At 35.7% G+C, this 15,360-nt stretch overlaps 1 protein-coding gene across 2 annotated transcripts in view; it reads left to right on the top strand.

Annotated features, from left to right (window-relative positions):
* Window positions 1-15,360, top strand: part of TBC1D31 (TBC1 domain family member 31) — a 67,114-nt gene that overhangs the window by 12,713 nt on the left and 39,041 nt on the right. For both annotated transcript variants that reach the window (XM_036925511.2, XM_036925512.2), the window contains exons 5-8: window positions 1,786-1,937; window positions 4,568-4,727; window positions 6,671-6,871; window positions 13,103-13,279. In XM_036925511.2, the coding sequence (XP_036781406.2) occupies window positions 1,786-1,937; window positions 4,568-4,727; window positions 6,671-6,871; window positions 13,103-13,279 (690 nt within the window). The remainder of the gene's footprint in view (window positions 1-1,785; window positions 1,938-4,567; window positions 4,728-6,670; window positions 6,872-13,102; window positions 13,280-15,360) is intronic.

Raw genomic sequence — 15,360 nt, 5'->3', positions numbered from 1 at the left:
ATTTATTATTGTGAAAAGAGATGCTGTTACATATGTCTGAGAAAAAACAGAGTTTGTGATAATAGTCTGAAAGTTATGCCTTATGATCCCCTGAACTTTTTATAATAATATCATTAACTATTAAAATCATTTCCGAACTGTATGTATATAATAGGCTGGATGACAATAACGCAAATTAGATGCAGGGTTGCAGAAGTATTTTGTATAGGTGCCTTATTGACCCATTATTTTTATAACATTAGGAAAAGCCTTGGTAGATTTAGTGTTGATCATACTTTTCCCCTGGACGGTTATGTCCGGCCTGCTGTCTCATTACTGTGAGGATGGCCATATCCAGATTCTAAATACTCAAGATACACTGCAGTCCAGTTTTAAAGGTGATGACTGCTTCATCCCTAAAGACTGTACCATTCCAGAAGAAAAACAGGCCTCCGCCTGACCCTAGTAAAATTGTGAAAGTGTATAATAAGTCAAAGATTGGAATGAGAAGCCACAAATTCTTTGTGTTCTGCCTCCTCGGTGGGTCCCTGCTCTTCTCTTTCCAACACAGAAACAATCATGTGTCTTTAAAAACAGTAAAGCTTATAAAGACACACTAGTAAAAACAGTAACAAAATATGTTCAGATATAAAGTGTTACAATAAGCCGTAACATTAAGAAGGCTGTACTAGATGGGAATCAGAGAATTAATACTAGGGATGTAACTAAAGATCAAACCATATGAAATGTCTCAGGCGATTTGATTTATTTTAAGAGGATGGGCAGGAGTATTGTGTCCTTAAGACATTGGTTTCTTCTATTTTCTTTCCTTCTTTCCTTCTTCCTCCCTCCCTTTTGTGTCTTTTACACAGGTGACACACAAAATTATATTTGAAGCTGTTGAAACTTATATGAGAAAGTGTTGGTCAATTTTAATTAAAAATTTATGTTATCAAAAGTAAGCCTTTTTGCACACATAATGTGAGGCGGGGGAACGGGAAAGGCAGTATAGCACAGACAAGACAAATAGTGATTCTATAGCATCTTACTATGCTGATGGACAGTGACTGTAATGGGGTATGTGCAGGGGAGTTGATAATGGGGGGAATCTAGTAACCACAATGTTGCTCATGTAATTGTATATTAATGATACAAAAAAAAAAATCATAGAATCCAAAAAAAACAGTAAGCCTTTTTTAGTGCTTACATAATGGGAAACAAATTAAGGGAATAAAATGATATTTTCAACTCAGAAGAGATATGTATATTTTTAAGGCAGTTGAGATATATTGTACAGTATAACCAGTGTTTATTACCAACAGCTATGTATGACAATGCCCTTTTCCTATACTTTCACCAACACTTAATATTTTTAACATTTATGAATAGTTAGTATTGAATACAGTGTTTATATTAGTGTGTATAGTTTACAAATAGAACACGTATGTTAGTATGCATAGTTTGTATATGTGTGTATTTTTTAAGTAGATTTGATACATATAAAATGATCTTGTATTTTCATTTGAATCTTGTATAAGGTTAAATATTTTTAAATTGTCACTTAATATTTTATGAATTGCCTAGCCATTATAGTCACCTATTTTTTATTTTTAAAAGTTTGCCCTTTCTTTCTAGTTTATAATAGTATATGAAATATCAGTATTATACCATCATATATTGTAAATGTATTTTTCTCCCGTTTAAGGAAAAAGTCGTTTTTAAAAAGAAAAACTGACGATATGTATAATGCTAAATTTAAAGAGGGCTATGATCTTACATGAGCAACAACTTTTTCTCCCTCTTTAGGTCTTCTTTCTACCATTAAGTAATACCATCCTCAGCTGTTTTAAGGATAATTCCATCTTCGCCTGGGAGTGTGATACTCTTTTTTGCAAATATCAATTGCCAGGTCCACCTGAAAGCTCTAATATATTATACAAAGTGTTTGCTGTGACCAGGTAATGTCCATTTTAAGACACAGAATTTTCAAGAAATTTAACTTCCAGTGAAATTACATAAATTTTCATTCATTTTCATTCTTATTGACATGCAAGGAAGTTTCCTTCAAGCTTAGGTATGGCCTGTAGTATTCTTTTTTTTTTTTACTTTAGTGTGGAAAATTTCAAATATACACAGAAATAGAAAAGTTCGTGAAGGCCTAATTACAATATTCTCATGAACTGTAATGATCATCAGCTAACAGCCACTTCTATTTTATTGCTAATTCTACTACTTCCCTACTGCATTGTCTTAAAAGCAAAGCCCAAACGTATCATTTCCATAAATGTTTCAGTGTGTATCTAAAGGATAAGGGCCTTTTGGAAGCAAAACCATAATGTACTATTACACTTTTTAAAAATAATTTCTTAATATTATTATTAACTAGACTTTATTTAGACTTCCCTGATTTGTCTTCTATGGTTGGTTTTTATGATTGGTTTGTTCAAATCAAGAATAAAACAAGGTTCACACATTGTCTTGGTTGATATATCCCTCTCTGTATTTTTTCCTTGCAGTTCATTTATTTAAGAACTGGTCTTTTGTCCTTGAAGTTTTCTGTAGTCTGGGTTTATTTGCATCCCGCGTTGTTGTCTAATGATTCTCTGTCATCTGTATTTCCTGTAAACTGGTTACACCTGTACTTCCTAAAAATTAGAGGTTTGGTCCGATTCAGTTTTGATTTGGGGGCATGAAGACATTATAGGTGATTTATATATTCTTGTCAGAAGGAACAGAGAACTCTTTCTCTGATGAAATTAGTGGCCACTGATTACCTAGATCCAGTATTGTATTAAGGGTTAGCAAAACACTGCTATTCTAATTCTGTCATTTCTTCTCTTATTCACTGGAAAAGTTCTATAGAAAGAAACTTCCTCTCATCAACTCTTTGGTTACTTTACAGTTTGTAAAGGAAAGGCAGGATAAAAGTTGGATTTTCCCTCTCGTTTAAAAAAATGTTTTTTGAAATAATTAATTGGGTTATTGGCATCTTCCAAAGGTGACCAATGAAGTTTTTCTCTTTAATCTTTGTAAACTCATGAATTTAGGCAGAAATCCATGGCATGAAGTTGTTTTCTTAGTGATGCTCTAGCTCTCTCATCTTTGACTAGTGGAATCTTCTTCAGGTTGGCTTTGAACTCTTTAATACAACCCATTATCTGTGAAAGCTTTCATCTTTCTGATCTGACAAGATGTTCCAGGCTTATCTTACACATTTTCTGTCCCAAACAAGAAATTGGCCATTTCTCTAAGGAGCCTCGGTTCATTTTAATGGGAAATGATATTGTAAGACCTAATCTGGATGCTAGAGGTGCTCATCATTACTGGGTGGTCATTGTTTCCAGGCCTTTTCAGTGAAAAGAGCTAAGAAATACGTGTTCTCTCACCCTCTTCTTCTAAGTCATTAGTAAATCCCATCAACTCTACCAAACTATCCTGAACTGACCTACTTTTTTGTCCATTACCACAGCTGTTTCCCTGGCCCAAGATACCCTCTTCTCTCTCAGACTGCTATAATAGCCTCCTTATTTGATTTCCTTGTTTTCAATCTCATTTCCTAAAGCAGTCTCTAGGTAGCAGATGGAGTGGTCTTTTTAAATGATTAAATCAAAGGTGTTACTTCCCTATTGAGCCCCTTAGGGCTTTCGATTGCATTTAGAATAAAATCCAGAAGCCCCACCATCTCCCCTGGGGCCTCTCTCTATTTCCTCACCTTATCTCCTCCCCTTACTGGGTTCCGGCTGCGTGTGAGTGTGGCTTCCCTCTCTTCCTTAAGTACTAACCTTACTCCTTTCTCAGCACACTTGTACTCGCCAGTCCGGAAGACAAACCAGCATGGAAGTCTTTCTCCACATCATCCCATGACGGGCTCATCCACTGTCTAAGGTCTCTCCCTCCTTGCCCAGCTCTGTAACGTCACCTCGTTTTAGAGCTCTTGATAACATGTATCATTGGCTGAGATCCGGTTCATGTATGTGTGCGTTTGCCTTCCTCCTAGCTGCGCATCCCTTCAGGGCGGAGGTCTTGCCTGTCTTGTTCACCGTGTCCCTGGCTTAGAGTCAACAACTTTACAAGTTCTTGGTGGATGAATGAGCAGCCACCTTGCAAGTTAATATAGCTTATTCTTTTTGTGCCTTATAACAGTAGCTTTGAGCAGGAAAACAAGTTTGGGCCTTTTGGTTTTTCATGTAGCAATGCTGTACTGATTCAGTATAGCTGTATGTGAAATATAGAAAGTTAGGTAGTGGTAAGGGACTTTGAAAGTATGCTGTAAAATATGTGTTAATTGAGTCATCAAAAAATGTTTGTTAACATGGTATCTTAGTAAAATAGGTAAAAAAATATATATATGCTGTAAACCTGAGCTTTACTATATGGCAACTACTGGGTGCATGGCACTATTTAAATTAATAAAAAATATATAAAATAATTAATTTCCTCAGAAGCAGTAGCCACATTTCCAGTTCTCAGTCACATGGCCAGTAGTGACCATATTGTATAGCATACACAACATTCATGTTGTGTCGTGTTGGAAGTGCCACTACACACAAGTTGTCTAGTCTTATTTTCTCACCTTTTTATTATACAGAGATGGTCGAATTCTGGCTGCTGGAGGTAAATCAAATCATCTTCATTTGTGGTGCTTGGAAGCTAAACAGCTCTTGAGAATTATCCAGATGCCTACTAAAGTTCGAGCCATTCGCCATCTAGAATTTCTTCCTGATAGTTTTGATGCTGGTTCTAATCAGGTTAGTATACTAGCTCTAATCAGTTGTTAGACTTGTTGAAAGGTCCTATCAATTTCTGATTTGTACTAGCTTTCCTATTTAGCTTGCACCCTGATGTTACAAGGATTTCAAACTGCTAATATTTTTATAGCGTCTAAAACTGAAAAAATTTTAAGAACTTAGGTTCTGTATATAACCGACAGCTTACCTTTTCTGTAAAATCAATATTTTTTCATACTCTATTGTTCACAGGGTGCTCTAGCAAGTTATTTTTTGTTTGATCCTTAAAGAATTCTTTGCACACAGGCAATGAAGGATTCTCACCATCATACAGGTTATGACATTAAAGCTTAGAAACATTAACCGACTTGTCAACTGTCCTGTTAACTGTAATGATTAAAGGTGGGACTAGAACTAAAATTTTCTTACCTTGTTATACTATGTTTTATCTCCCAGGAATGGTTACCTCTGTCCTATGAAACGTGTTTTCTTTAGTTTACAAAATTCCCTCCACACACCTTTTTTCCTTTTAATAGTTGAGTAGTCAAACCTTACCTCTCTTATTTAAGTTGACTATCTTGGGTCTTGCACTCTAGCAAATTATTTGTATGCATATATGTGTGTGTTTTATGTATATATGATATGTGCAAGTATATTTATATCTGTTTTAACTTAAGTTTTTTGAACAGATAATGTATTTACATGGTTGAAAAACTTAAAAAATGTCAACTATGAAGTGAAATCTTACTGCTGTCTCCCATTTGCCCAGTTATTCACTCTCCATAGCCAGTACTGTTATATATCTTTTTCCCCCCACTTTTTTATACAACTTTGCACCTTGCTTTTCTTTACTTAATTTACCTTGGAGATTGTTCTGTGTCAGCACAGAACTTCATTGTTCTTTACAGCTACGTAGAATTTCATAGTTTTTTTTAACCAATCCTTTGTGCCCTCCAGAGAGGTTGTAGGAGCTGTGAATGAGGGTGTTTCTGCTACCTGACCTACAGAACGTGCCTTTTAGATAGTCACCTTCAGAATGCCTCCTACCTCCCACCTGTAGTCTTTCGTATAAAAGTGCCATCAGTGTTTCAGGTAGTCACATGGTGGCCTGCTTACCAGCCCCTGGCAGTGGGAAAAGACTCTCTGCACAGCCAAGCCAGTGAGAGGATTTTTGTTTATTTGTTTAGCTCTTTCAGTGCATGTTTTTAGTTTTTCAAATTTTGTGAGTTAAAATGAAATTCTTTTTTCCCTTAAAAGGCTCTTTCCTCTTACTGTGCACTATCCTTACACGCTTAGTAAGGATAAGGAAACTCACAGGCTTTCTCTGCTCCCCAAATGCTAGTTACAACAGCTGGGAATCAAATCTGTATGGGGGCAGCAGGACAGATATTAACTCTGAATAAGCTGTGGGCATGGTGAAGATAAAGAAAAACCTCTACCTTGCTTGCTTCCGACAGCCAGTGTGGAGGCCACAGCTAAGAGCTGTCTGATCATCTGTATTCCCTCGGTTGGATCAGTGCAGATGTGGCCAGCCTCGGAAGAAGACTCTCAGGTGACCCATCCCAGCAGGGTCACTTTCCTGGTCTGCTCAGAGTCAGGCTTATCTGGACCTGGATAAGGCAAAGCTACATGAGCCATAATAGGGATTCTAAAATATATGGTGGCCCTCTGCAAATATAATCTTCTCTGAATGCCCTCCCCTCAAAACAAAAACAAATATATGTGTGTGTGTTGTGTGTACGTGCATAAATTGTACACGTGTGTGTGTATAGTTTGACTTTCAGACATTTGACTTTTTTTAACTGAGGTGTCATTGACATATAACATTAATTTCAGGTGTACGACATGATGATCTGATACTGATCACACTGTAAAATGATCACCACAATATGTCTAGTTAACATCTGAGACACTTGACTTTTAAATGTATTATAGGAATTCATATTGTTTCTCTCTACTCTTAGGTTCTTGGAGTACTAAGTCAAGATGGAATTATGAGATTTATTAATACACAGACTTATAAGCTTCTCTTTGAAATTGGGAGCTTTGATGAAGGAATTAGCTCATCAGTGATTAGCCCACATGGTCGGTACATTGCATCTATTATGGAAAATGGGAGTCTGAACATATATTCGGTTCAGTCTTTAACACAGGAAATAAACAAGGTATGTTACCAAGTAAACGATCATTTTTTTAAAGATTTAAATCTTTATACTGTCATTTTTCTAACTTACTTGGACCTTATCTGTTTTTCTGGGTATTATTTTTTTGTTCTTAATTCCTAAAGCCACATCTCTAGACTTTTCTCACCTATGCTTCCTTTTTAAATTGCTGCCTTCCTGCAAGGCATCTTTTGGGTGTCTCTTTCCCATTACAGGTATCCCTGTGATCTGCTTCCCAAAAGAGATCTTTAACTCCAGTCTCTTCATTTCTCTCTCTTCCTGTCTTGTAGTCTAGAAACCTTGGTGCACTATGACTGTTACTTTCCCTCTATTTCCTAAATGTAGTCAACACTAAGTCATGTAATTCTTAAAAATAAGAACTACCCCTCTATGTGCTGCCTGTTTTCCATCTCCATATTGCCCACCCTGTATTGCTACTCCATTAACTGCTTTTGAGTAACAGTAATTTCAACAGGTATACCAAAATTCAGAGCCCTCAGTGCCTTCCCTTGCCTATCAATCCATGTTTTCTATAAAATTTTCCTAAAATAATACTTTCATCATTCCTTAAATAGTGTCACATTAATGACTCCTTCCTTTTGCCTGCTGCATTAAATCCAGACTCTTCTACCTGATTCTCAAGGTCCTCTCTCATCTTACCCACTCTACCTGTCTAACTATTTCAACATACTTATAACTTCCCTCATTGTCCCCCATAGACACCATTCTCATTTCTACATCTGTTATCTACGCTAGTCATGTCATCTAAAATATACTTCCCACTTCTCTTTTACAGTTACCTAAAATTTCCCCCAGTGTTATCAAGTCTGATTGTCTATGTGAGGCCTTTTCAAGTCTGAAATTGTATCATAGTTGCTTAAAAGAAGGACTTGGGTGATTACCTAGTTTGCCCATTTCATTTTACAGAGAAGGAGGGCCCTCCCTCGCCCAATCACACAGCTAGTCATTAATAGTCCCAGGTGTCCGATTCTTTTTTTTTTTAGGGGAGTCAATGCTCAATGCACAATCTTTAATCCACCCCAAGCCTAATTTTCGTCAGTGTCCAATCTTCTGAGGCATAACAAACAAGTTCTTACATGGAGAACAAATTCTTACATAGTGAATAAGTTCTTACATGGTGAACAGTACAAGGGCAGTCATCACAGAAACCTTCGGTTTTGCTCATGCATTATGAACTATAAACAGTCAGTTCAAATATGAATACTCATTTGATTTTTATACTTGATTTATATGTGGATACCACATTTCTCTCTTTATTATTATTATTTTTAATAAAATGCTGAAGTGGTAGGTAGATACAAGATAAAGGTAGAAAACATACTTTAGTGTTGTAAGAGAGCAAATGTAGATGATCAGGTGTGTGCCTGTAGACTATGTGTTAATCCAAGCTAGACAAGGGCAATAAAACATCCACATATGCAGAAGATTTCTCTCAGAACAGGGGGGGTGAGGTTCTAAGCCTCACCTCTGTTGATCCCCAATTTCTCACCTGATGACCCCCCTGCGACTGTGCCTGTCTTAGGTTGTTCCTCCCTTGAGGAATCTTACCCGTCTCTGGCTAACCAGTCATCTTCCGGGGCCATACAGGGAAATGTAAAGTTGGTAAGTGAGAGAGAAGCCTTATTGTTTGAAATGGTTAGCTTTTTATTTCTTTGCATATTTATGCCCTGTAGCTTCTATGCCCAGCATTTGTCTTGAGGTATCTTTACCACTTGGAAGAATTATGATACTCGGTAAATTTGATATGAGGCACGGATTCTATTTAAGGGTTGTAATTAGGAAGGAAGAAGAAAAGCTATAGAAGTAGCAGGCGGAAGAAAACATGGGAAGATTGATTATTTCTTTGACATATCTTCTTGTAGAGTAACTTCAGCATGTATAGGTTTTAAGCTACTACTTAAATTGCGCACACACATTAACATAATAGGAGTATAGTTACATAACCAAAGCATACCTGTAATTACCAGCCATCTCCAGTGAAACCAAGAAAACCAGTTAGGCACCTTAGGCATTTGTGAAAACTTATCTGTGATATGGTGGATATTGTCCAACTGAACTTGAACAGTCTGAGAGAAATCAGACAAATTAAAACAACCCATTCCTGGGGAATGTTCACATCCCTTATGTTCTTTTAACAATAAATAGTCTGTAGTTGTAAGATTTTGGAGCGCTGCAATTTGCACTTCTCCTAATTCTTGGTTGAGTTCCAACAGTGTAGATCCAGTCAAATTTGTTGTTTTACTGTATGCACAGGCCAGCTTAGATATCTCCTTCATTCCCATGGCAAGTCCAGGAGCTGGTGGGATGCGTGCATCTACAGCTGTAGCAGTGCGTGGATCTTTGTTGGGGTTTTTTGATGATCATCTTCTGGCATAAGTCTTCCAGAGAGTGCTGATGTTGGAAGTTCTTTTTCATATCGTATCTTAGTTCATTTTGGGGCCAATTCTTAATATAATCTTTTTTGCTAGGTACCTGTTCCTTTTTGTCTTTTTTTTATTTTATTGTTTTAGGTAGATAATAAGTGTCTTATTACAGAGAAAAATCAAGAGCTACAGATAAACAAATAGATAAGAATTTTACTCACAATCTCACCATGCTCAGATGATTTTGACATGTATACTTTCCCAGTCTTTTTTTCTACGTGTGTAAATGTATATAGTCAATCATCATTATTCATGGTCCTATGTTTGTGAATTTGCCTTCCAGTGAAAATTTATTTGTAAAATCAATACCGTCTATTCATAAGACATTTGCATGCACAGAGCAGCAAAATATTTGAGTTGCCTAACATGCAGGAGGTTCCTAGCTCAGGTCAGACAAGGCAGCTCTCTGCCCTCACACTGGAAATAAGCATCATTGTCATGGTCTAGTTAGTGCCACATGTTTCCCATTTTTGTGCTCTTTGTTGGTGATGTAGCTCTTGGTCCCCAAGCAGAGTGCTGAAGTGCTGTCAGGCATTCCTAAGCTCAAGAAGGCTGTGATAGTTTAACTTCCTTCAGGCATGAGTCGGTGCTATCAGCATGAGTTCAGTGTTAATGAATCGGTGATATGTAATATATATATATATATGTGTGTGTCTTTAAATGAAAACATACACACAAGGTTACATGTTGATTGATGACAAAAATGTAACCAGAGCTCACAGAGACCTAACTCTGTATTTCTCTTAAGAGCAATGACTCGGGGTTGACTGAGTAGTTACAGCAACTTTATAGAATGTAAGCACTGCAAATAATGAGAATCCTCTGTGTGTGTGTCTTGTAAACTTTAAAACTTTTAATAACATATTATTATTTCCTCTTAATGCAAGTTTTCAGCCTAGCTGAATTTTATAAAAGCTAGATAAATGTTATTAATAAAAGAGGGACGAGATCTCAGAAAAGCCAAGTTTAAGAGTGAGTCACTGACTTCCTTTTTTGTTCTGAAAATTGTTAAGCATACTGACCAGCAAAAAGCTACCTTATAACAGAAGTAGGATTTTTTTTGGCCATGATACTAGCACCGGTAGTATTTTATGGCTATACCAGGCCTATACAAGTGCCCAGGTCTATATTCTATACAAAACTTAACTTACCCATGTCCCATCCCTTCAAGTCCTGGTTTTTTTGCCACTGAAGAATTTCTAGTATTGTGCTAATAAGTAAGCTAGTTCTTACTTATGTGTTGAAGTTTTACCACTGTGAAGATATGGCAATTCAAGTCAGCATCTCAGGCTCTAATTTTGGGGAGATTTTATTTTATGGGAGAGCAGGAAGGAAATGCTTTTTATAGGAAAAAGCATGGCACTGGAATAGAAATTTGAATGAAGATTTAGAATTACAGACTGAGGTTAGAGAGTACGTAGTTCAAAGATATTAAAGGTGGACAATATTCAGAAGTCAGACCACTTTTAACTGCATTTCATAGATAAAGAATTGAAAATTAAATCATAGAATAAGTGGTCATTGTACTTTTTTTTGGTCAGAGCTGTTGTTACTGTATTTTGCATTATCCTTTTAAGTTATCTAGATGTGAATAAGTAACAATATATACTAGAAAAACACTATTTAAAAATCTTACAGATACTTTAAACACACAAAACAGAGTTATGTATTTATTGGTTGGTATAAAAGTAAAACTTTAAATGCCTTTCATAATTTTAAAACACATAAAAAATGTGACATCTTTGCCATGTGTATGACCACATTAACCTGCTCTGCACATTTTGCAGTGTTACACATGCATTCATATTGCAATTGACAGTAGGGAACACTTTTTTGGTCTCCAGTAGTAGGCTACAGGTTTCAAAAGCAGAAGTCCTAAACCTCTGAAGGCAACATAAGAAAAATCTTTGTGTGAAACTTCAAATTACTCTTTCAGTAGTCTCTGCTATAGAAAGAGTTCCTGTGTTTGCTTTGTTTATTTATTGGGGTGTGAGATGGGAGGACGTCAAAAAACTTTGGTTTCACTGAAGAGTGGTGATGTCATTTGCATTATATGTCATCCTACAAGAACAGTGTTCTGGCTTTATGACAGTTTGGATTCAAGTAATGTGTAAACTAAGTTTTTCTGAAATCTAATGGGTCGTTTGGATGTACGGGGTGTTCCTTGTGTTCTTGTCCTCATATGAAAGGAATTGGCACTTTAGCTTCCAAAACTTTTTTTAAAAAATCACAAGTCCACCTTGTCTTTGATTTGCATCTGGGCTAATTACTAGGGGAACAATTAGCAGTAATGGACTCAAATGTTTATCCTGTGAAAGTCATTATACTTTAATCACACATAGAACTCAGAAAGCCTAAATTACCTTATCTGCTTATTTCCATTGAACAAGGAAGAGCTTTTGATTTCAAAGAGCATATTATTCACAAGGAAAATGTTCCAGTGAATAATTTTTCCATATATAAATTGAAGTGTTTTTTCTGTTTTTTTAAAAAATATTTTATTGTCTATGAACACATGGGCCCAAATTCAAAATGTATTAATGGAAAATGGCATAGCCACATTGGAAAACTTTTTGGCAGTTCCTCAAAAAGTTAAACATAGTTACCATATAACTCAGAAATTCCACTCCCATGTATATACTCAAGAAAACACATCCACATAAAAACTTGTACATAATTTTCATAGTCATAAATGCTCATTATTTATTATCCCAAAATGAGAAAAAAAAACAAATTGTCTGAAGAATGGATAAACAAAATGTGATACATTCATACAACTGGAATATTACTCAGCAATAAAAAAGAATGAAATACTGATGCATGCATGCTATAATGTGGATGAACTCTGAAAACATTATTCTAAGTAAAAAGAAGCCAGTCACAAAAAACCAAAGTATTGTATGATTACATTTGCGTGAATTGTGCAGAACAGGCAAATCTATAGAGACAGAGAGATTAATGGTTACCTGGGGCTAGGGGTGAGGAGGCTGGGAATGGAAAACGATTGTTAATGTGTGTGTGGTTTCTTTCAGAAGTGATAAAAGTGTTCTTTGATTGTGATGGTTTCAGAACTCTGTGAATATATTAAGTATCACTGAACTGTGTACTTTACGTGGAGGAATGTTATGGATATGAAATATATCTCAATATACTACATAAATTGAAGTTTTGAATGTTTATTTTCCTGTTTCATAGGCTCCCATAAAAAGGAGGGTTTGGAATCTTGGTTTTGCTGTCTGAACTGCCTCTTCCGCTGATATAGTAAGGGACTGGCAGCCATCACTGTGCAGATCAAAGAGTGTAACGAAGGACAGAGAGGCAGGGTTCCTTTACTTCCAGAGTAGGGTCATCTGACAGCTTCCCTCATTAATTTCACTCAAGCCCAAAGAATACCAGGGTGCTTCTCTTAGCATTCCGGAGGGCCGCATGTCTCACTGTGTCTTCTCTGCTGCAGGTTATCACAGTACTAGCAGCTTTATCCTGCAAGTGTAAAAAATAGATTGATACTCTTATGATTTAAGACCAGCATTCGAGGAATAATTAAATTCTATTCATTATTGCTCCCAATCATGTACCTTTGTTCTCTTCTTCCCAGGAATTTGGCAGAAATTTGCTTTGATTTGTTAGTCAACAAGGAAACATTCTAGGATATTTTATTTACCCTTTTTGTCTGAAGAATCATTATATATACTAAGACACATTATTAAATTGATCAAAATGAATTTTATAAATCTATGTTAACAAGTCTATTTTCCAAAGATAACTGGGGAATTTTTTTTTTTCCTTTTAGCCACCTCCTCCTCTAGTGAAAGTGATTGAAGATTCACCTAAGAATAAACTGAATTCTGGTAATCTTAAGGTGAAAGTGACGTCGGGAAGAGTACAGCGGCCAGCAAAATCAAGGGAAAACAAAATACAAACAAGGATATTAAAACAAGACCTGACTGGTCATTTTGAAAATAAAGAGGTGAGACTTCATTGTGATTAAACTCTTGCTTGTCGTGAGCCTACTATGGACAGGTCTTGGGATTTCTAGGCCATCATTGCTCTTCTTCCCGCCTCAAAACTTAAAGGGGAGGCACCTGAAGAGAAGGAGGTTGTAATTGAAACTGTATGATGCTTTTTAAATTTTTGAAGTAGAATTAACACGTGTTTATGGTTTCTGCAAAAGTCAAACAGTGTATAACTGTACTGTGCAGAACACTAGCCCCTCGCCACATAAGGTCGATGAGTGCCTGAGATGGGACCAGACCAAACTGAAATGTGCTCGGTTGTATGAAATGTGTGAAATACACATTGGATGTTGAAAACAGAGTGAACAAAAGAATGCAAAATACCTTATAATTTTATGTTGACTAGTGAAATGATAATATTTTGGTTACATTGGGTGAAATAAAATATATTATTAAACTTAATTTTACCTGCTTCTTTTTACTTTTTTAATGTGGTTCCTAGAAAACTTAAAATTGCATTGGTAGCTTGCAATATCTGTTAGTGTTAGTACAGAAGGTTATAAAGGGAAAAGACATGCCTTTCTTATTCCCTGTTCCCTGGCCCACTCATCTTATTCCTGAGAGGTAACCATTGTTAGTAGTTGTTGAATCTTTCTAGAAGGTTTCTGTGTACATACAAACATATGTGTATCTGCATATGTTACCTTCTGTTTTTACTTTTTTACATAAATGGAATCATAGTACTGTTCTACAACTTATATCACATAACATTGAATATCTGTTTATTACTGCATATAGTGCTACAACATTTTAAACAGTATTTGCATAGTATTGTATTTATGACTATAACTTATCTAACCCATACTCGACTTACTGGCATTTGTGTTGTGTTGTTAGTCATCTGTTAATACAATTTTTGATTCAGTGGATGTCCCTTTACAATTATTTTTGAACACTTGCACAAATGTATCTGTATAAGTAGAATTTTTAAGTCAGAGTGTATGCATAAATATTTTGATTTTAGTAGCCTAATTGTTCTTAAAAGAGAATATACCAATTTGCTTTTTGCCTTGTTTGAAATGATCTGTTTGTGTGTGTGTGTGTGTGTGTGTGTGTGTGTGTGTGTGTGTGTGTGTGTATATGAGAGAGAGAGAGAGAGAGATTTATTCAAGAAAAATTTAGAAACAACTAAAATGCCCAATAGTAGGTAACTAATCTTATAAATTATGAAAGCCTGTATACTAGAAACCTAAGAATTTTTAAGTGGAAAGGAAAATAATTATAGTATGTCAAATATAAAAAGCAACCACAAGAAATATATACTTCGTTATCACTTTAATTTAAAAAGATATGATTGCCTATGTATTATTTTTTAAACTCCATAAGAAAGACCAAGATACTAAGACAATTATCTTTAACAGAAGGAATTTAAGTTGGTTTTTCTTGTTTATATTTATTTTTGTGTTTTCCTAATTTGCTGCAAAGAGCTTATATTACTTTGGGATTGAAAGAAAATATTAATGGAGAAGTTGCTAACATTTTCAAGGACTTCTAAAACTTTTTATTAAAATTAAGTCAGTCAACCACATGCACATAAAAGTATACCTAAATGTACAGCTTTGAATTTTTACAGAGCAAACACACCTGTGTTACCAGCATCCAGATAAAAAAATGGACTATTAATCTAGAAGCCCTTGTGCACCCTTCCAGACACTCTCCCCCTTACCCAAGGATAACTACTCTCCTGACTTTTAACACCATAGATTAGTTCTGCCTTTTTTGTACTAATATAAGTTGGGTCATTCAGTTGTTCTCTTTTGTGTCTGGCTTCTTTCATTCATCATTATGTTTGAGATATCCATGTAGTTACGTCATAGCTGTATAGAATTCCATCGTGTGAATAAGCCATACTTTATCCATTCTGTGATTGGTAGGCATTTGGGTAGTTTTTCTAATTTTTTTGCCCTTAGCAATAGTACTGTGAATATTGTAGTACATCTCTGTTGGTGAACATAAGGATACATTTCTGTTGGGTATAAATCTAGAAATGGACTTACTGGCTTATACACCATACATATGTTCAATTTTAGTAAAT

The sequence above is a fragment of the Manis pentadactyla genome, chromosome 3 (assembly GCF_030020395.1).
Source record: "Manis pentadactyla isolate mManPen7 chromosome 3, mManPen7.hap1, whole genome shotgun sequence".
Taxonomy (NCBI): Eukaryota; Metazoa; Chordata; class Mammalia; order Pholidota; family Manidae; genus Manis; species Manis pentadactyla.
Note: the sequence above shows the minus strand (reverse complement) of the source record. Positions and strands in the feature narration are given on the sequence as shown.